General features: G+C 31.3%; 1 protein-coding gene across 9 annotated transcripts in view; it reads right to left on the bottom strand.

Annotated features, from left to right (window-relative positions):
- LOC126744524 (tyrosine-protein phosphatase Lar) overlaps window positions 1-22,599 on the bottom strand; it is a 1,889,525-nt gene continuing 1,866,926 nt past the window's right edge. For all 9 annotated transcript variants that reach the window (XM_050451972.1, XM_050451980.1, XM_050451999.1 and 6 more), the window contains 3 exons: window positions 14,261-14,541; window positions 11,384-11,519; window positions 1-4,512 (listed from right to left, as the gene is read on the bottom strand). In XM_050451972.1, the coding sequence (XP_050307929.1) occupies window positions 4,444-4,512; window positions 11,384-11,519; window positions 14,261-14,541 (486 nt within the window). In that variant the 3' untranslated portion in view covers window positions 1-4,443. The remainder of the gene's footprint in view (window positions 4,513-11,383; window positions 11,520-14,260; window positions 14,542-22,599) is intronic.

The raw sequence follows: 22,599 nt of genomic DNA, 5'->3' as shown, positions 1-22,599 counted from the left end.
TAAAATCTAGCTTTGTTCTTTATTTTCAAGATCTCTTACTCGTCATGTGCTACAACATTTGTGACTTTACAAAAAAGAAACAAAAGACAAACAAGTTAACATACAATAATATCGAAATCAGTCTGAGCACCGAATACGACACTCGAAGCCAATCGAATTAAAAACGGTATATCATCGAGCAAAAAATTTACATCAATATGATATGACTTACGTAAACTTAATGTACAAAAGAAGAACATTGTATAATAAGTATAGCAAATATAACGCATCCAAAATCATTCAGAATAAGTGGCCTAATAATAGTTACAATTACGTAAATATCAAGATATGTAGAGGTAACACATATAACATGTAAAAGTTTTTAAAAAAATCAGCGTATAAGGCAAGAAGTTGAAAAAATTCGACAATTTTTAATGTTTGAGATTTAAACACTAATTGCTGCCACAATTTCGGAATAGTTACCTTAAAAGAAAACATAAAACTAAAAGCTTAAGTTAACAAAAATGAAAAATTAAGTAAACAAACTTACTAACTGCTAGCATGTTTAAAATTCATTCCAATTAAGGAAGTACAAAACTAAATATAAATGTGTTAATATTTTTACCTAAAATGGTACAAAAATCGGTTTTATTTCTTTAATTCTTCCGGTTGCCATATTGCCATCATTAATTAACCACAACCTTTTATGATATACGTTTTCTGAATAATAAAGTTATTCAGAAAAAATATTATTATCTAATTACAACCTTATTTAAGTTTTTTGGTTGTATTTTGTTTTTGAGACTTAATTTGGTATCTGTTTATTAATTTTATGGTAAATAATAAGAGTATTTAGTAACAGACTATGATAAAAAAAAATACGGGCAGTAAAAATGTACTACGGGAAAAATCTAAGGTATCTTAAGGTGACAGCTGTCAAGCACATTTTTAAGAATCAAAATTCCCTCCATAAAGTAGTAAAAGTAGTTAACAATGGTTAAAAAAATACCTAACAATAACCTTACAAAAAAAAAAATACTTTTGTTGACATTTGTTGCTTTCGACAAGAATTTTATAAGAAAAAATTGTATTTCTTTCAATATTAAATATTTCGAGATCAAGTCATTTGTACTGCTTAAAATTAAATTAGTTTTTTTTTAAATATAGTAGTTTATGTTTTGGTTGTTGTACTTCAATCAGCGTTTTTATAAATGAGATCATATAAAATGTGAGCATTTTAAACTGTTATATGTGGTTGTCTCAAAACCAAAATACAAACTAATGGCAATCGAAATAATTAATATACAAATATCTTAAAAATATAGTAGTTTATATTTTTATACAGGTCATTCAACTTAAATTAACATATTTCATTATTACTCCGGTCTTCGAATGTGGCTCTAATTATTTATCAAATAATATAATTTTCAAAATTGGTTACCTACCTACTAACACTTTAAATAGAGGTTTCTCAATTTAGTCCCTAAATACAGGAAGATCTAGTACTAATCCTCGAATCATATTTTTATCTGCGGCATTGCCAGACTATTTCTTACAGTGTTTCTTCCTTTTGAAACTCTATCGTTTTATTTTCATTTAAATTATGCAAAGTTTTTTTATTGAATAATATTTATTTGTAAGTTTAGATATTAATACTGATTTCAAGTTTTTTATGTTGGATGAGACTAGTTGAAATAAGATTAATTGGTGTTATAAATGCTTCGACATTTTTTATGGCCACACATAGCTTAATGAATGAAAATTGTGTGAAAAGTTGATCAAAGAAAATTAACACATCAATCAAAGTAATTTTACATATTAAATGTTTAGTAAAAAACAAGGACATCTTTTTTTTAATCATGTTACATCATTAGAAAAAAAGCAATATAAAAAATTAATTATAAACACAGAGTTAAAACAGAGGCTAGGTTTAAAAGACAAAAGTAAATATTCCAATTATTTTTGTACAATTATTTTTTAATAAAGTAAATGAAGAGTCAGGGGGAAGAAAGATGAAAGTCCACATTTAACGAAAAATAAAGTATTCAATGCAAAACGATGCTTATAGCCTCTATTTTGTCGGGTTACAGTATAAGAAGAAACAAAGATGACAGTCCAAAGTTATAATCGAAATAAAATTAGATGTACTAGGAAAGAGCGCTGAAAGTCCATGTCGTCCAACTCGTATCTTGCCGGACTAATTTCCGTAGTGCCCATTCAGCGACGACGACCCCGTAAACCGCAAAATGAAGTCACTAAGTTTAATCTCTCATCATACAAATATAGAGTTAGAGTCTTGGGGCAAGACGATGTCACTTCTGACGTTCAGATATGCTTCAAGGCGTTCCTGTAAATTCACGGAATAAGTGGGCGCCGTGTCCAAACAATTCAAAGGTCATTAAAAATGACAGGTGTTTCTCCAGTTGACAACAGAGGTAAGCACAGAAATAGAAAGCATGCTCTGTCCAAGGAAATAATTGCGTGTGTAAAGCAGCACATCTCGTCTTTCAAATCCCGTAGCAGCCATTACAGCTTAAGTAAGTCCAAGAAAACGTATCTATCGTAGGACCTAAATGTGGCAAAAATGCATAAACTGTTTAAACAAAAACATCATGATATGAAATTATCTTACGACAGCTATTGAGAAATTTTTAACAATAACTTCAACATTGGTTTTGGGTACCCTCGTTCAGATACCGGTTCTTTCTGTGACGAGATAAACGTCAAAATACAAAATCTTCAATCAAAACTCTCAAAGACGGAAAAAAGTACTACCGAAATTCTCAGAGAACTGAAGGAACTGCAACTGGATAAAGATATTCATTTGAGGAAAGCAGATACCTTTTACAGAAGGAAAACAGCTGCGAAGAATGAGAGTAGAAAGACAATGGAAATGGAATCAATATGCATCGATTATGCCAAGAACTTGCCAGTTCCAAACATTTCCACAAATGACGTGTATTATTGCCGTCAATTGTCAATTTACACATTTATTATTCACATTTTATCGGATAATCAAGCTATTTTCTATACGTATCCAGAAGTAATAGGCAAAAAGGGAAGCTCGGATGTTTGTTCGTTATTGTATCATATGCTGTACAATCATCTAAATCAGCAAACGAGGAAACTAAACATTTTCTGTGACTCATGCCCAGGACAAAATAAAAACTGGACTATGTTTAGATACTTGCATTATGTTAAACATTTCCAGAAACGTTTGGACTTTATTCAAATGACATTTCCGATTCGAGGCCATTCATATATGGAGTGCGACAAGGACTTCGCCGCAGTGAATCAAAAGCATAGAGCAGAAATACCGCAAGATTGGATAGAGGATTTTGAGTCAAGTCGGAATAAACCATCGCCCTTTAAAACTGAAAATTTTCAACAACACTTTTTCCGGCAATAGGAAGTGCTTCTAAATACATTTTACAAAAAAAAATGTCCCTTTCCAACTAGAGTTATTAGGGAAATAAAATTTTCAAAGAAAAATCCAAGGCTTGTGTATTTCCGCACAACATTCAACGGGGAGTGGCAGTCAGCTGATACCGGCGGAAAACCATTGGTGCATAGTGCATTGTATTATAACTCATACATGTTTAAATACCAAGCGTCAGTAATAATAATTGAATTTCAGATATGAAAAAAGTCAGCACCAAATGAAGGAAAATTCCTGATGATGAGTATTCTTTGGTCAAAACGCCGTAAAACAAATGAATACACATGAGCTCAATATATTATTATAACGAGAATAAAGCATGGTTTTAAAATATGAATAAATAAATATGTTCGTATTTAAACAAAAGTTGATAGATGTTTTTCATAATTTAACGGCGTGTGTCTACTAGAGATACTAAAAACCATATTTTCATGATTTTTAAAAACAACTTTTTGACAAATTGACATTTTTAAAATTGAGCCACAATATAAACCAGAAGTAATAAATAAACACGTTAAATATAACTTATATTTCTGGTTAAGAACATCCTGTATAAAACACTTTCGCTCCACACCAACCAAAAAATCATTGCCCATTAAATACAAAATACTAAAATATTACACATTAACTAATTGTTGTGCACACCGGAGGCATTTTACTATTATACATTTTTTTTTATTTTTCATATATTCTTTCCCATGTTAGGCACATATTTCACACATGTTCACACTATTTTCCTTTTTTTTATTATTTAGTTAATCATGTAATAATATCAGTGACTTCATTCAGTTTGCTTAAATTTACAATAATATTAGTTTACGGATTGCGCTGTATTCGTACCAATAGACCATATATTAGAATTTTGGGACCAATTAGGTAAATACATTTTCCAATTTCATAATAAATATTTGGTCTAAAGGTATCAGAAATCTAACAGAAGAGGCTCTTAAATAGACAAGAGGGCAGTTATTGTCGTCTTCTGTTGTATAAGAAATTAAGAAGATAATTAATTATATCCTATAGGTCTAATTTGCGTAGTGATCGAAGGATCCTAAGTATTCTAGAGCTGCCCGGTAACAAAATTGGTACTGATCCTGAAATAGAAAATATTTATTAATTTTTTAGTTACAATATCTCAATGAACATATATACTAACAATTTCTCTCTAACATCAAGCAAATGCTAAAAATATATCTGAAAGAGTGTGCTCATTCCAAGAACACATTGAAAAAAATCGTCCACTCACAGCACATAAGATAAAGATTCTAGGAATGTGAGAAAAAATAGGCAGATTTCTGTAATGTTATTTAAAAGATTATCAATATTGTATGTACACTAATATTTTGTTCTAGGTGATTGGTAACAAATTAGCCGCAAAAAAATAACAAATGGTGAGGAAATATTTGCAGCCTCCAAGAAAAGTCAACATATTTTTTTAAATTTGTTTTTAATAAGGTCATGGCATGGTAAATTAAACTTTAAAAACTCAAATAATTCAAAAGATGACATATCAGGTATTCACTCATATACCATATATCATTGCAGAATGTAATTTTTATTAAACTAATTGAATACCTGCCCCGAACAAGGTTGTAACCATCAAAAAGAGAAGTTTTTTTTGTATACTAATAGTAATTATCGAAATATAAAGACCTACATCATTTATTAAATCATATTGACGTATATTAATCCACTATTTGGGCAAAAATAGTTAATTTGATTCATAACAGTGGTGAAATAAAGAGAATAATAGCCGTTCAGCAGAACAAGGTTGTAATATCATAGAACAAGGTTGTAACAGGCTGGTTACAACTCTGTTCAAGTGTAAATGCATGTGGGTTCAGGTGTGTGTGTAGATGGGTGTGTGTGGGTGTGTGGTGTAAGCATGTATGTGTGTGAGTCTCAAAGATATTGAGAAGTAAGTAAACATAACATTTTTTAGATTTTTTATATTAAATTTAATGAACTCATTACATTTAAGCATAAAATAAGCCATTACATTTTAATCGTCACTAAGCAAATTATTGTAAAATTCCCTGTATTGCAATGGAATAAATTTTCCTTTTTCTCTTTTTTGATAGGAAGAACAGTGTTGTATAAGTTTGGGAGTGTCTCGAGCTCTACTCTCACTGGAGGAAGGCATCTATTTCGAACACCCCTCATTTTTTTTTGACATAGAATAAGTTGCCCATGTTTGCAAGATATTGTGAGACACTCTTGCATGTATGGTTGTGGGGTCATCTTTTGTAATTTGGAGCCAAACGACCTCGCTTATTTTAAATGCTGAATCCTTTTTCAGTGACGATTCAATCAGAGAAAGATCCTTGAAGTCATTATTTTCCATACTGCACACAAGAAAAGGCTTCGAAGTTCGTGCCTTTGCTATAACTTCTATCCACTGCCGAGGATGATAAACAGAAGCCGTTTTTTTCTTTCTTTCTATCAATGCAAAGTCACGGTCGCAAGGTAAAAAGCTGTGACCACTTGTTAAAAATTTCTGTTCAACAGATGAGAAGTACTTCATAGTAACAAGATACTGATAAAGAGATATCATTCTCCAGTTATTATTTTGTCCGACGCATCTGTTCGACCAAACAATAAGTTTTCTGTCTGTCGCAATATTTCCATAGGTTTAAAATGTGTCGAAACATATTTAAGTAAACACGATGCTATTTTAGCGGACCCTCTTTTAGCTACGCTTTCATGCCAAAAACACATGAAAATATCATTTGTGCCCATATTGTGAACGGCTTGATTATAGCAGGAGTACTGTCTTTGATAAAAGACGGAAGAGTGCTTCAAAGTCGGACAGAAAAGAACTTGCTGCAGATCAGTACATAATACTATTATATTTTTATTTTCTTTTGCTAATTTAATGTCATCACTCAGTGCAGAATATGCCTTTTCTGCTCGCCTGTGGTGGATTTCACTTTCACGAGAGATATTATTTTTTTCTTCTTCCGATCGTGCTTCAATAAGTTTAACATAGAATTTATCACAATACTGGCAAGTATCAGACCTTGGTGTACCGAATCTTAAATTGAAATCAGACCTGAATATATCCCTGTATAGCTTCTCGCTGCATTTAACTTCTGGATGTTTGCCCTTGAACAAAATAAACATCTGCATTAACGTTAAATCGGGACTAAGGCACAATGTTTCGGTCCGACCTCTTGCATAGTGACTTTCTTGTTTAGGAAAACTCTCGATATGTGCTTTAATTAAATCCTTAATAGTGTCTGGTATAGCTGTAGGCCTGTTTGAATGTCTTCTTTTTTTATCTTCCAGTGGCTCGTTAAATTTTAATTTTTCTTGCAGCTTTTGTAGGCGCCTTGGTGTAATTTTTAAAATGTAACCTTTGGTATTTCTTGATTTTCAACGGGTAGATAAATTTTACGCTACCTTGTCTTCTGGAAATATCTTCATCCACATACCTTCGTTTAATATTAACAATATCCATGTACTGTTGCGCAAGCATTCTTGTCTGATTGTCATAGTTTAAATTATAAAAATCTTTAAATGCCTTTTGTTTATTCGCTAAAGTAATATTTTGGCATTCATATTTACAGCGACAAACGCGTACCTACTACGCGTAGAGGTCAAATAATGACTTCTTAAAAATCTCGCAAGTTCAGTGGTAAAAGAAAACAAATAAAGGTCATACCCTAGGTAAGTCTTAACGAGGAACCCAACGGTGACCTTGGATTTGACGTTGAACCTCAATTTCAAGGTCATTTCAAGATCGACCTCATTTCTTCAAATGGAAATCCTTATTATTTGACCCCTATCTGACCTCTTGGGATTACTTCAACCTCATACCTCAATACATACCCGGACGTAAAATTTTCCGCTCTTTCAGAATCCGGTGTCAAAAAAATAGGGGTTCCCATTTAAAAAAATCGCTTTGACCTTCAAATAAACCTAAAGGTCAAGCTCAAGGTCAAGTTTAAGGTCACCATCAGATGCACCGATTGATTCCCCAAAACTTTTGTATTTAAAGATTTTTTCTAGCGCCCATATTTCCCAGGATTTTTGGGTGTGTCCATACTTTTGGGACACTCCGTATACGAACACTGAACAGAACACTTGTTTAGTGTTATCTAGTAATAAATTATCAATTCACAACTTCAAAAATAAGTTCTGTAATTTCTTTTTAAATTAGCAGCATTGCAAAGTCTTTACAGGAAGAGACACACATACGGATAAAATATTTTGGCAATTCTGACATTTATGGTAATGCCAAAAGTTAATGTCCATATTTTCCTATATTTAATAGAACATCTTATATGTTATTATTTTTTCTGGTTCTATATAAAATTCTAGACAAGCCACCCTACTGACATTACAATGTTGTAATTTGGAAAATTCTTAAAATTTCCCAAGTATCAGGTTAAAAAATTGTTCGCGATCGTTGTCGATCAAATCGTTGCGATTCGTCGCCCTGTTTTGTATCAAAATGTGATGCATTTTAATGTTACTTGTCACATATTTAATTAAAATAGGTAGAAAAAATTAGTTAAAAATAAGTCAATCTTTGCTCTATTCACTTTTTTCTAAGGGACAAATATGGATTCGAAACTCTTTTTTATTAGATGGTTTACTGTATTTTATGACTTTTGTGAAATCTTTTTGATCTGAGCGTTGTTTTTGAGATCCCTTAAGGAATTTGACTCAAAAATATTATTTTCTTGTTTAATTTAAAAAATCAATAGTATAGATAAAATACTAATAAAAAATAGAGCAAAAAACAAATCTAGTAACAAAAACACTTATTATTTTAAGATATTTAAATTCTATTTTCTTAGAGATTATGGCACAAAAAAGACGCGATCGTTTTAAAAAATATGTATGTTTATTCAAAACTGATCTGTCATTTCTGTTCTTAGACCCATCTTATTTATTATAGAATGCAGATAGACAAAATCGTACACAAATTTTCAAAAGTATGAAGAGATTAAGATTAAGGAAACGAAGTAGTCAGAAAATATTACAACGTAGCATAGTTTTCAAGTTCATATTCAGTTTCACACATCTGAAGCGTATGTTTCCAAGTGGCGTTTAGTTTGCTCAAAAATCTTTTTTACTTTGCGTATATATGGAAATTTATTGGGAATAATATAGATTCTATAAAGTAGACCACTTCTTAGATGACCAAATATAGTTAGATTAATAAAAGGATGGTGGAATTCATATACAAAACCAATTAATAGAGTAATAAACTCTTGATCAACTAAAATGTAATTAATATACATACCCCACAACTTTTCAAATTTAGATAGTATATTTTAAACTTTTTTTTTGTATTGCGGTTACAACTATTTGTACCTAATTATAATAATAAAAAGTTAAGGAAAGTCAAATTATTTAAGATATTTTGCAAACAAGCCTAAAATAAGAATTTTACAATTTTATTAATAAAAATAAGAAACCCTAATTTGACCAAATCATCTGATATCGTTTTATTTTATTTTATTAGCGTAACATTATTTAAAAAAAACTAAATCACTAACGAATAAGAGGACTATGCCTCGAAGAGTGTATAAGAATTCGAGAGGTGCACAGTGATTTTAGTGTTTGGTGTGGGGTTTAATGTGGTGTTAAACAAGGAACTGTAATTGCCATTGCTAAGTTACAGGACAAAAGATAGCAACGCCAACCAGCAGTTGCTCTCGCAAACAAGTCACACTTGTAGTTTTATTACAATACATAGGCATATATCTGTACTTGATTAAAAAAATCATTAAAAAGAAATCAGATGCATTGTAATTTAAAATTATGTAATTCTAAAACCCCTGGATACCGATTTTTACTCTAATATTTACATTATCAAAGATTTTGTTTAAAAAATAGAAAAATTAAATAAAAACTTAAAACTTGTATTTCGGAAACGAAGGCCTTGCGAAGCCATATTTGTATGAACTTTTATGTATATGTTTGGGTCCTAAAGCCTTGCTACACCGAATAAATTAGTTTCATACGTAGATGATACAGTGATACCTGGTATTTTGCAATACAGATCGCCAACACTGAGTTCGTCAGGGCAGACAATTGGTTGAGTGAAAACAGATTGACAAATAATTTCGATAAAACAAAGTTTATATATTTTACTAGCATCACTTCAGTCAACCAACAATTCAATCTTATCACTATCAAGCTAATAAAATAACCATACAGTCACTTTAGTGACTATCCAAGCAGACGATGGGTCGTATTAATAAAGTGAAGAACACGCTTTTACTTCACCTCCGTATTTTTTTGTCGCATTAGAGTGGAATGTGGATACGCAGATTTTCTAAGCAACGTGTCACATGGGATATGTTACACTTTACTTATGTGGACGTTCTCTTTGATCAAAATATGAACTGCGATAACTCTTCAATCTACTTCCTTAAATATCAGACGCTTAAATTATGGAAAACTCTTTAGCAAGCAAATGACAATATGTCTAAAATAGAACTTTGAAGTGATATTCAGTACGTTAATCAGGTAACAAGTTATTATAATCTTGGGTTTGCTTTTAATATAACATTGAATTTGCATAATTTAATTATTTAACTAAAGATATATAGACAAATACAGATTTATTAATAATATTTTTTATTTATTATATTTTTATTTCTAAATTCTTACAGGTGGTATTTGATTATTGTCATTTGGATTAATGCTGTAATTATTTTTTAAAGATAAATTACAATATTATTTTTTTGTACACACACAGAAAATATGAAGGAGAGAGATTGAAGAATATAATTTTCTTCTTAAATTTATATAGTCTATCCTTCCTTCCGGTATGACAGTGTAGTGTTTTCCATAATTGTTGAAGATATCTCAAAAGATGTCAGGTATATCGCAAACATATCCTTTTAAAAGCTAATCCTGACACGAAAGAATACAATAATAAGTTTACTTTGACACATGTATCTGTGGAGGTCATTTTGACCTTGAGGTATTTTTTCAAGGTCACAATAATTCTTTTAAATGGGAATCCGTATTTTTTGTAGCGGATTCGAAAAGAACGATAAATTTTATGTTTAAAATGATATTTCAAACCTTGTTATCGTAACCTTGAAAAAGTCAGATTAAGGTAAAATTACAAGAAATTGCTTTTTACAACAAGCTGAGTGGATTGCAGTGGTCTGCAAATTCACCCGATTTGACGAAGTTATTTCAAGATTGTTAATTTAACCATGAAAGACCATATGTAGGATCGGATTCGTGAAGCATGCGCTAAAATTCCAAGACTAAATTTGTTAAGCGCCCATACACGAATTTTATAGGGGTTTAATTTTGGTTAAACATAACATTGTGGCTTTAGGCAAATGGAGGCAACTTCGAACATTTGCTTCGTAGTTAAAATTAAATTTGAAATCAAGCACCCCAAAGAAAACAGAAGTTACTCCGTCCACCTCACTCTTTCCAAATGAATAAAATCACTCCAATTTCAAAATGATATTGATAATTGACCTCAAGATTAAGATGGTTAATTAAAAGGTTATTTAAACATTTCTACTTGATCCACTTGCTAAAGTATTTTTAAAATGTTTAATAGAAACAGAAACCTTAATAAATAGCTTTTTGTAATTTAACCTTGATTTAACCTCAAGGTTACGATATTAAAGCTTGAAATATCATTAAAAACGTAAAATTTCCTGCTCTTTTCGAATCCCGCAAAAAATGATCTTAAATTATCTTTAAAAAACAACCTCAAGGTCAAGACAACTTCCACAGATACATGTCCCCTTCTGTCCTGAACAAATCTGGTCTCAAACATTTTTCTATATGTCGCTTACTTTTAGGGCAATTTGGGTGCATATATCAAAATGTGTGGATTATTTGCTTTTTACACTTTTTTTCTAGATCTTTATAGAACATGCCTACAATATTTTTTTGTTTAGTAAGATTTTTGCAAAAAATCTATAACTCTGACTCTTTGAGAAAAACTTACAGCACAAGACTAAATCTTACCTCAGTTTGTACCATAGCAGGTCGCTGAGTTCTCAATATCCTGGCAGTCTGGAATACGTCAACTACGCCTTCGTACTGCATTCGTTCCAAAACGATACTTAGAGTTATAAATACTCCGGTGCGGCCAACTCCAGCACTAAGCAAAAAATAGTATTAATATCTTTCAATTATCTAATTACATTTTAAGATTTTGTATTGGATACATTTCCCAACTAATTTTTATCTTTTGTAATATAAAATCTGATCTTAGCTTATATAAAGGAATATGTAAATTATTTCTAACAGCTAAAGATTTACTGAGATCCCTGACTGGAAATTTTTACATTGGCTTTTTAATTTGGTTTTAAGACATTTAAGGCCTGAGATCACCTAATAAAAATAAAAGCACTTAACAGTCTTAATATCTTCAGGGCAATTAGAAAGTTATTTTTACATATCTAAGGCATTTAAAAGTATTTGTAATAAGTTCCAGATCTTTAGACTTAAAAGTTTCATTTTAATTTCAGGGATTTGAGTGCATTTAAAGGTCTTCTCGCGTTTCTAAGTAAAATTTGTTTAAAATTTTTTTTTAAACTAAAAATTTGTATATTTTCTCTTTGTTTAAAGTCAAAGCAAATGTATGTATTAAAAATCTCTGACATCAATCTAAATCAAATTATTAGAGTCGAATGAAAAAATACATTTTCAAAATCATACCTTCTGTGAAAATAAAAGCAATATAAATAAATTTGAAATATATCATTATTTATTATTGGATAAAGAGCCGAATATTTGAATAAAATTAATTCAAATCGCTTGAAGACCTTACATGCTAGAAAACAACCTTATCAAATATTTGAAATCAAATAAAAAAGTCTTTAAAAACATTGAAATATCGATTGTTTCTTTTTTATCAAATAGCTTTTTTAAAAATTATTTTTTTTTTGCAAATAAAAGAATTAAATTATCTAGAAAAAACTTAATATATAGATAATATGATTAAAATTTAATTTAAAAAGTTTATACAGGATGTCCTAAACAAAACAATAACGGCTAATTTTTTCTAAATAATAACGGCTAATAATCTAAATAATTCATTTATTAAGATTTTCAAGGTGGACTATTTTCTCTCGAACATCCTAAATAAAAATAAAAGTACAAGGTCTCCAAAAAGGGAATCAGCAATGTGATGTTTGCATAAACCAAATACACCTAATTTCTATAATCATTTATTTATGGCAAATTAATGTACAGTCAATGGAAATTTATGAACCAAAAACAATGTTGTCTAAATGGTGTCCGTTGCGCTGTATGCACTCTTCAAATCGAGACGAAGATTATTGATAACCCGTCCACATATTTCTCATGATATTAATCTTATTTGCTCATGGATATTTTGATTTAATTGATTTGTATCAGCTGGATTATTCTCGTTGACCTTACTTTTAAGGTAACCCCATAAGAAATAATCAAGTGGCGACAGGTCCGGGCTCTTAGGAGGCTAGTTAATATTGCCTCTTCTTGAAATGACTTTATTGGGGAATAATTGTTGAACAGCTTCAATTGCCCGATTTGACGTATGGCATGTTGCACCATCCTGCTGAAAGCAGGTTTCTAAGTTAAAACCTTGAAACTGTCGGAGAGATAGTGCAAGAAAATCTTGTAACATTGCACAATACCGGTGCCCGTTCATTTTGATCTTCAAAAAAATACGGCCCAATTATGCCATCAGCAGACATAGCAGCCCATATGACCACTTTGCGGCTATGCAGTGGACGTTCGTGTTTTCTGCGAGGATTAACGTCAGACCAGTAACTGCAATTTTGCTTATTTACGTGGCCATTTACATGAAAATTAGCCTCATCACTTAATAAAATGTTATTGAAATCGACGAATTCTAACCGTGTATTGTAATCCCTCGGTTTTAATTCCTGCACTAACTGTATCTTATACGCATGCAAATGCAAGTCTTTGGTCAAAATGTTATGTTAAGATGATCTTTTAAGAGTAGTCATCTGACTTCGCTTCCGTACAGATAAGGTTGGATTCTCTCTGACTGATTGACGTACTCGTTCGATGTTTTCTGCACTTCTTACGATTCGTGGGCGGCCTGGATTATGAATTTTCACTGTGGATCCAGTAGCTTCAAACATTCTGATCCATTTTCTAATAACATCAGGGCTAGGTGATAATAATTGAATATCATGTAATTGGTAATGAGCGCGATATAGATGGCGTGCTGTCTCGATTGAATTATTGTTTTGGTAAAATGCACGTACACAAAAAGCGCATTGCTCTCCGGTAAACGGCTCCATTGCAACTGAAATTCCTTGAACCCGTTTACATTTTGACTCCCACCGTAAGTGGCGGCATTGCCAAGTCTGAGATTAAATGCACAAATAAAGTGCTGATACCCTATTTGGACACCTTATATAAATAAAGAATGTTTAAATCCATGGCATAGAAATGAAAATAAGTCTATAAGATCAGAAGTTTCAGGTATGAACCCATGAAAATAAGTTATATAAGACCTACAATTTTCTGCTCAGGTAAAAAAGTAGTAATCCTATGCCCAAAAATGTATTTTAATATACATGGCATTACTTAATAATCTGAGCAGATTTTGAACTCAAAAAATTTACATAAATGCAGGATCTAAAACGCTGTGTTTTAAAGATAAGTTATTAAGGTTTTAAGTCATTTTTAGTTCCTAATATCTTTTTCAAAATTGGATTTATTTTGTATTAATTATGAATTATTTATACGCTAAAAAGGAAAAACTGCAATGTGAAAGGTAGCTTGGCTTATTAGCCGCAATTGCTATTCTAAACTATATGAAATTATCTATTTATAAAAAAACAACTGATCATCTTGAACTTTTGAATCTCAAGTTCTTACCTGCAATGAACTGTAATCGGTCCATCCTGTCCAAACTGTTCCTTAGTCTTGTGCACCTGACCAATAAAATCGATGAATCCATCTCCGGATTTCGGTACGCCCTGCTCCGGCCAATCGGTGAACTGGAATTGACGCATTGTACGTGACGATCCGTCACGTGCGTCGGTCACTTTGAATTCGCGCAATATATACTGAGGCATATTGTATTCCGCGATCGGATCTACCACGTAGCAACCGTAGCGGACTGAGCGGTCGCTGGGCCAATATTGATGACACTTATCCTATAAAAAAAGTTCATTAGATCGAAAATTAATAGAGGAGGGTTAGATAAGAAAGTTAGGTCCTTAAGGTTTGTAACATATCAATAAATTAAAAGGTCTAATATACGCGCGTTGTCATGAAAACAAGAAGATCTAGCAACACTGCGTATGATCGCTTAATCACGGGAAGATTCGTCTCTCTGAAGTAAATCAAGTTTTTCTTTAATATAAATGGTTAACGAAGTATACAATCGTCCCCAAAGTTTTAAGATCTTAAAATGTAATATTTTCGGAAAGGTATCTAACTTTAGGCTCTATAAACTAGATAATATAATTTAGAAAAACGTTAAAACTACCAAGTTTAAATTATGTCAAGATCAGTTACTAAAACTGGTTTTTTAAAAATTGAACATGTCGACAACCTCATTTTACATAGTAGTACCCTTATTGATCCAATTTTTATCAGCCAACCCGATATCGTCACTTCCTGCGGTACATTGTCTACCAATAATTTGTCAGACCATGAGTTGGTATTCTTAGAAATTAATTTGAAAACATGTAAGCCGCCACCAAAATTCATTAAATATAGGTGTTATAAAAATTTCGATATAGGAGTATTTGACATGATTTACATGGAGCAAATTGGTTTAAAATTTTGCAAACTCATAATATCGATGACAAAATTAAAATACTTAATGAAACAATTTTAGCCCTTTTTGAAGTCCATGTGCCATTAAGGGAGGTTAAAGTCTCAAAAAAACCAGCTCCGTGGCTTAATAACGAGGTCGTAACGGCACAAAATAAACGAAACTTAGCTTTGCAACAATTTAAACAAAACCGCTCAAATGAAAATCGCCTCTTATATAACCAATTTCGTAACAACCTAGTTAAAATAGTAAAAAAGGCTAAAAAATAATGCACTGAATACATCGGTGCTTAAAATAATCCATCTAAAACCTGAAAATCTCTATCCAACATTAGCGTTACGACTTCCAAGAGCTACAACTTGCCTTCTCATCTATCCAACCCTGATTCTATAAATAATTATTTTGGATCATTTCTACAGAATGTTTCTACCAAAGGTACTGAAAAAATCAACTTTTACAAAAATAATACATGGAACGAAAACTTATCTTTTAATTTTAGTCTTTCCACTACAGAAGCTATCCATAAAGCTATACACTCAATAAAAATAAATGCGCAAGGTACGGATAATATACCTGTTTCCATGTTAAAGTTATGTAGCCCCTTCTTAGTCACATATAGTCAAATTGCTGTATTGAACAACAATATTTTCCCAATTCTTGGAAAACAGCAATTGGAAAACCACTAGCGAAAATTAGGAATCCTGCATCTTTATCAGATCTTCAAATTGTAAGCATTTTGCCAGCACTTTCAAAGGTATTTGAAAAAATCTTATACGATCAGATGTATGCGTTTGTGACCGATCATCATATTATTCCGGATAACCAATGTGGCTTCCTCAAAAACTCTAATACATCTACTGCCCTAGCATCGGTTACAAATAGTATTATTGAGTCAAACGATAAGGGACTGGCCAGCCTTTTGGTCTTATTAGACTATTTAAAGGTTTTCGACACTTTGGACCATTCACTTCTTTGCGCCAAATTTCACTATTACGGGTTTAGGGATGAGTCGGTAAACATTACTTTTTCTTTTCTGAGCGATCGATCCCAAAAACTTTCGTACAATACACAATGCTCTGAAACTATAAAAATTCGATGTGGTGTGCCCCAAGGATCAATTCTGTCTCTGCTACTTTTTATATTATATACTGCTGATATTTTTCAATCTACTAGTTACTGTACAGTCACTGATTTCTCTGACGAAACACAGCTTGTATACAATTTTGACACATCTAACTATGTCGATGCGGTGCAGAAGGTCAATCTGGACTTGGAAACTATTAGAACATTATCTTATCAGCACAATCTGCAACTTAATTCAAGCAAGTCAAAACTTTTATGTATTGCCAATAATAAAAACAGCAACATTATTAAGAAAAACGTTGATATTGTGTTAGATGGCTCAAAACTCCTCTATGTTACTTCAGCTAAAAATCTTGGATTAATCCTCGATCAAAATTTACGTTACAGCAAGCACGTTAAGCATTTAAATAACAAATCTTTCCTTTCTCTTAAATTAATATACAGCCAAAGACATTCGCTTAATTTTATATTAAAAAAAATACTGTGATTTTATATACATGCCATGTCTTCGATTAGTAGAAAAAGAAAGAATCCAAAAAATGCAAAATTCTTGTTGTAGATTAATATATGGTATTAAAAGGAATGATCATATATCACATAAAGTAAAAGAAACTAAATGATTTAACATGTCAAATAGGTGCAAGCTTCATTTAGCAAATTTTGTACACAAGATTGTTACAGTACCAGTATCAACTTCTTAAAAAATAAAACTAAAAAATTAAAAAGTTTATCCCTAGGGGTAAAGTACATAATTTGAACATAAGAATTACATTTAAATCTACTTTTTGCAAAAAATCTTTTCTGTTTAATGCTATTGAATTATATAATAATATACCTAATGAGTTTAAACTTTTAAATGTAAATAAATTTAAATATAAATTTAGGGAATATCTATTTCAAAAACAACCGTAGGAGGGCATGCCATCATGTACATTGTACATACAGTCCTTTAGCCTTAGATTTTATATGAGCAAACAAGATTCTAATTATTTTATAAAATTGATTGTTTAATCATATTTGATTTTAAATGGGCTCCTGCATCTATAACCTTATATATTCTTTATATATTCTTAAAATTAAATTAAAATACGTATTACTTTGTTGATCTCTCCCGGCAAGACTCTATAGACCTCAATATTTTTATGTTTAACCTATAAGTATTATATTATAGTTTTATGGAATAGAATCTTAATTTTATTATTGTTAGTTTATGTAATAAACAAACCATATGCTATTTTTTCTTTTTGTGGTTAAGTTAGAGTAGCCTTTAGGGCTAGACTTCGCCAGTACTTTAAAATCTTGTATTTATAATGTATATTTATTGAAATAAAAGTCTTTATTATTATTATTTGAATAGAAGCCATACGAAAGGAAATATTATTTAAATTAAAATAATATGTTAGGCCATGAAAATAAGAATTGTGTGAGGAATTTGGAAATAATAGCATTTTTGGATATTGGAATTTAATAAAATGTTTCTTTTAAAAATGACACACACCCAATTTAAATTCCGACATCTCGTAAACCAATAGGAACATTGTCATTAACTAAAAAGCAAAATATGCTCAAGATTATTATCTACAAATTTTGCTTTCAACAGAATTATGTTTTACAAAAATTTTTTGTTGGCAAATTTTTAAAACCATGTCATTAAAATTTTTCCAATTTGCGTTTGAGTGAAAATTAAAAAAAAAATTATAATTTAATAGCCTGATACTTTTGATCTTAAATTAATGAGACTTGCGCCGAGTATTACTTATTTTCATGGCCTACCATAGTATATTAAGTTAATTAATACGTTCTGAACTTTTATATTTTAATTCCATTTAAATGATGAGAGATGGCCTCGAGCAAGATACAATACGTTTCTAGTAACATTTTTTAACTAGTACAAGATTCTATTAATAAAGTTGTTTATAGTTCTACTATAAATAACTTCGCAAGATTCTAAAGAAAAGATTAAATTACAATAAGAAGGTCACTGATACTGACTGGCGCAGCGTACAAATTTTTCAAGAATTAACTTCAGTGGTACGTTCTTAATTAGTTTTTAGGTAATTTCTTTCGTCGACATGAATATACATATGTTGACCTTCGAATGGTCCAGGAGCCTATGACATAATAAATATGAACTCATCATGTGCGGAGAATGAGTGAGTGAGGATTTTTGATGACAATAACATAAAAAGTAAATAACAAACAAAAATAGAACAAAATATCGATAAAAATGTCTCGCAAACATGTCTTGTGGAACGACTAATAAATTCCGACACATCTCTTTGATTACTGTGCATGATTATAATGCTAGGCACCAGCAGTAATGCTAAACTGGTTAACTAATCATAATAAGAATTCGGGCGACAAATACATAATTTTACCACTTTATCATATTATTCAGATCCGAGGAGATTCAGATACAGAAGAGATATATAATAGATATTAAAAAATGCATAATTGCCTATTTAGGAGGTTGATTTGTTAACTTTGTTCAATTTCAATTCCATTTCGGCAAGTCTAGCGAGTAGGAAGGATGCATCAACACTTGTTATCAGAATAGCTTCGATTAGCAACGTGCACCTGAACTTGTAGTTGAGCATTCTTAATTTTATTAGCATTTATATATTTGTGCAGGGTATATAATATATACTAGATACATTTCGGTGATAGTTTTATTTTTTCGGTTTAGAAAATGCATTACGGCAGGCTATAGAACTTCGGAGTAAAGACAAATTGATGGTTAAAGGTTATTGGATGTACACTTCATGCGGAACTTTATTTCTCTTTCTTATTTATATTTCTATCAGACTACTAAGATATGAAGAGATTGCTTGATAAAAGGTTTTCCTCCTATTTGGAAAGAGTAAAGTAGTTAAAATTAAGGGTTTCTTTTTAAAATTTTGCTGAATATTTTTACAATTAAAAATTTGTAAGTGTTCTCATTCAAATATTCAGTTTTCATAAAAAATGTCAATACTTGCAGGAATTAAGCGGTCTTTGGTCACATACAAAACGTATTTAAAGTTTTTAAACAGCACAAAATTCTATTAATATTTCATACTATTTATCACCCAATTTTATATTAAAATTAAATCAAATATTTTTTTTTAAGTCGCTTCTCATATACAGTAGAACCTCGATTATCCGGCACTCGCTAATTCGTCAACTTCTATTATTCGTCACCCCCACCTTGTTGTTGAAAATAAATTCGTAGAATTTAATTCGCAGCCCGGCGGCATTTTAACATTCCGGTATAGGATTTGACACCCAGGCGAATTATTTAATTGGTCGATTTGAGTTCGTTTCGCCAATAAATGCGAAGTGCCAAAATTAGGGTCAGAATGTTGGACGGTGCTAAAGCACAAGTCGGATTGTTGCAATGTGGTTGGCACGGTTTTTCTATTAAATAGGCTGACCACGTGTCACTAATCCGTTAATGCGTTCTCTGTTCGTGCAGTATTACAGTGCAATATTACTTCGTTACAATTCGTGCAATATTGGAGTGTAATAGTTAATTAATTATAGAGAGACTAATAAAAGTTACCGAAAATTTGTATAGGGGCAACATGAAAAATGAAAAAGTTGTCGTGGAATGGTTAAATGAATATGAGGAACAGACATTTTCATCATGGCGTTATAAGTCCAGTATTAAAAATGCTAAAAAATTTGCATACAGATAATCTAAATATTTCTTAGCTAAAACTTCCCATTAATTTATGTAATAGGTTAATAATTGGTATAAGCGGTATACTATCGTTTACAAGGTTTCTTGGCAGTAAACGCATTTCATGAAGACCTTTTAATAAGAAGACGATAAAAAACTAAAATATCTATATCTTATATGAAATCAAAATGTTCTAAATGGCTGAGACTATCACCTCTTTTCGGCTTTGCATCATGTTACCAAACACCCTGTATATCCTTGAGATTCAATCCAAGAATATTTATGTATAAGTCTTATAGTTAAATTTGTCAATTCATGAAAAGCCTAGTCATTTCAGATAACGTCAGTATATACGTAGCATAAATAAAAAACATTGTTATGCTATCTGCCAAAAACTATGACAAACTACCTTAACTGTTCTTATTAAAATATAGATATTAAATAATTATTTGTTCTTAATAAGAACAGCTACGGTAGTTTAGATAAGCTGTTTATTTTAACATTTGCATATGCAAAAAGTAATGCGCAACATTCTGACCTGCATTTGAGCACCGTTCAACATTCTGCCATCGTTTTCAGCACTACTTTGTGATTAGTTGATTATTTGAAATGGACCAATCAAATTCGCCTAAGTGTCAAATCCTATACCGGAATGTTTAAATGCAGTAACTTGCATGCACTATGAACGCATCCTGCAAATTAGCTTCCAATATCCGTTTCAATATTTAAGGTACAGGGTGGATAGTTGTACAGTGTTTGTGTATGTAAAACTGTTTTGTTTCACGTTTTACAATGTCTGATAATAGAAGAAAGCGCGTAGTGCTGGATTTGGCTAAAAATATGAAATTGTGTGTCGATTAAGAAAGGGAGAAAGCGCTACAAAAATGTATAATGTTCCGCGAACTACAATTAATGATTTAAAAAAGTATGGAGATATCATTGAAAACCATATCAGCAAAATGGAATCAACAGATGGTGATGTTACTCATCGAAAAACGATAAAATTAGCTACCCACAATGAATTAGATGATGTTGTTTTTTACTGGTTTGCCCAACAGCGAAGTCAAGGAATACCTTTATTAGGCCCGATTATTCAACAAAAAGCATTACAATTCAATAAAAAATTGCCAAATACCGACCCGTCTTTTAAAGCAAGCACAGGATGGTTGGACAAATTTAAAATTCGACACGGAATAAGGCAGTTATCTATTGAAGGTAAAAAATTAAGTGCTAATAGTGTTAGTGTGGTAGATTATGTTAACAAGCTTCGGGAGGAAATTAAAAAGCGTGGTCTACAAAGAAATTAAGTTTACAACCGCCATGAAACAGGCTTAAATTAGAAGGCACTTCCTCAAACAACATTAGCTTCATCTTTTGAGACGTCAGCACCTGGATATAAAGTTCAAAAGGAACGCGTAACGATTATGGTTTGTGCAAAAGCTAGCGGTGATCATAGGCTTCCGCTTGTAGTCATTGAAAAAGGAAAAAAACCTCGTGCCTTTAAAAACATGGATTTGGTATCATTGCCTGTGAAATATAGGGCCCAAAAAAGTGCATGGATGAGTCAAGAGATATTCATTGATTGATTTAAAACGTGTTAACTCCCTGAAGTTAAAAAATACTTACGTGAAAATAATCGTCCCGAAGAAGCTATGCTTTTAATGCATAATGCGCCAACTCATCCTATTAAAGAGTTAAAGTCCGAAGATGGTAAAATAACTTGTCACTTTTGCATATTTGCACCTGCAAATACAACATCTTTGATAAAGCCTATGAACCCAGGGGTTATTGAAAGTTTCAAGAGAAGATATCGAAAGGCTTTTAGTCAAGGACTTATTTCCGAGACAGATACGGACCTAAAACAATATTGGAAAATATTTTCCATAAAAGATGCCATATACGTTATATATTGCCGCTGAAGCTTGGAACAGTATACCCGCAGAAACCTTAAATAAAAGTTAGAATAAATTGTTGCCTACCGAAAATACAGGTCTCGATCAGAAAGAAAATCCAAGACCTAATATTTCATCCATAAAGCAAACATTTTCAAATCTTCCTGGATTCAAAGACATCTCAGAAAATGACGTTTCTAATTGGTTAGATATTGACAAACAGGATGTAGAATATGATATTTTACCAGACGACGAATTAATTAACCACGTTTTAGAAGCCACTGATCATGAAGATTTTAAAGATGACTTACCAGATAATCCGGAAGATAGCATTAGCCATGTGAAAGCTGAGGATATGGTAACAAAAATTATACAATAGTATGAAAATCAAGAAGAAGCAGAACTAGATCAACTAGTGTCATTGAGGAAAATACGCCACCTTGCAAGAAAGAAACGCTTCCAAATGATAAAGCAAAAAAAATCACAGATTTTTTAAAAAAACCATAATGTTTCTTAATGACTTAATTTTTATATAGGTTTGTTCTTTCCTTTTTTTTGTTCGCAAGTTGTTTTTAGTTTGTTTAAATAAATTTGTATTTTTTTCTATTTTTCTCATATCCGTCGCACCGTGGTTCCGACCCCTGACAGATAATCGAGGTTTACCTGTATCTTATTTTAATCAATAATTAGATATTTTTTCCGATAAAAAACAGAGGGTGTTCCACTTAAAAATATCAAGTAGAAGTAATATGTCGGGAAGGAATTACTTTTTTTTACGACATTGACATATGTCTAT

Source organism: Anthonomus grandis, chromosome 1, assembly GCF_022605725.1.
Source record: "Anthonomus grandis grandis chromosome 1, icAntGran1.3, whole genome shotgun sequence".
NCBI lineage: Eukaryota > Metazoa > Arthropoda > Insecta > Coleoptera > Curculionidae > Anthonomus > Anthonomus grandis.
The sequence above is the reverse complement of the archived record's forward strand: the minus strand, read 5'-3'. Positions and strand labels throughout refer to the sequence as shown.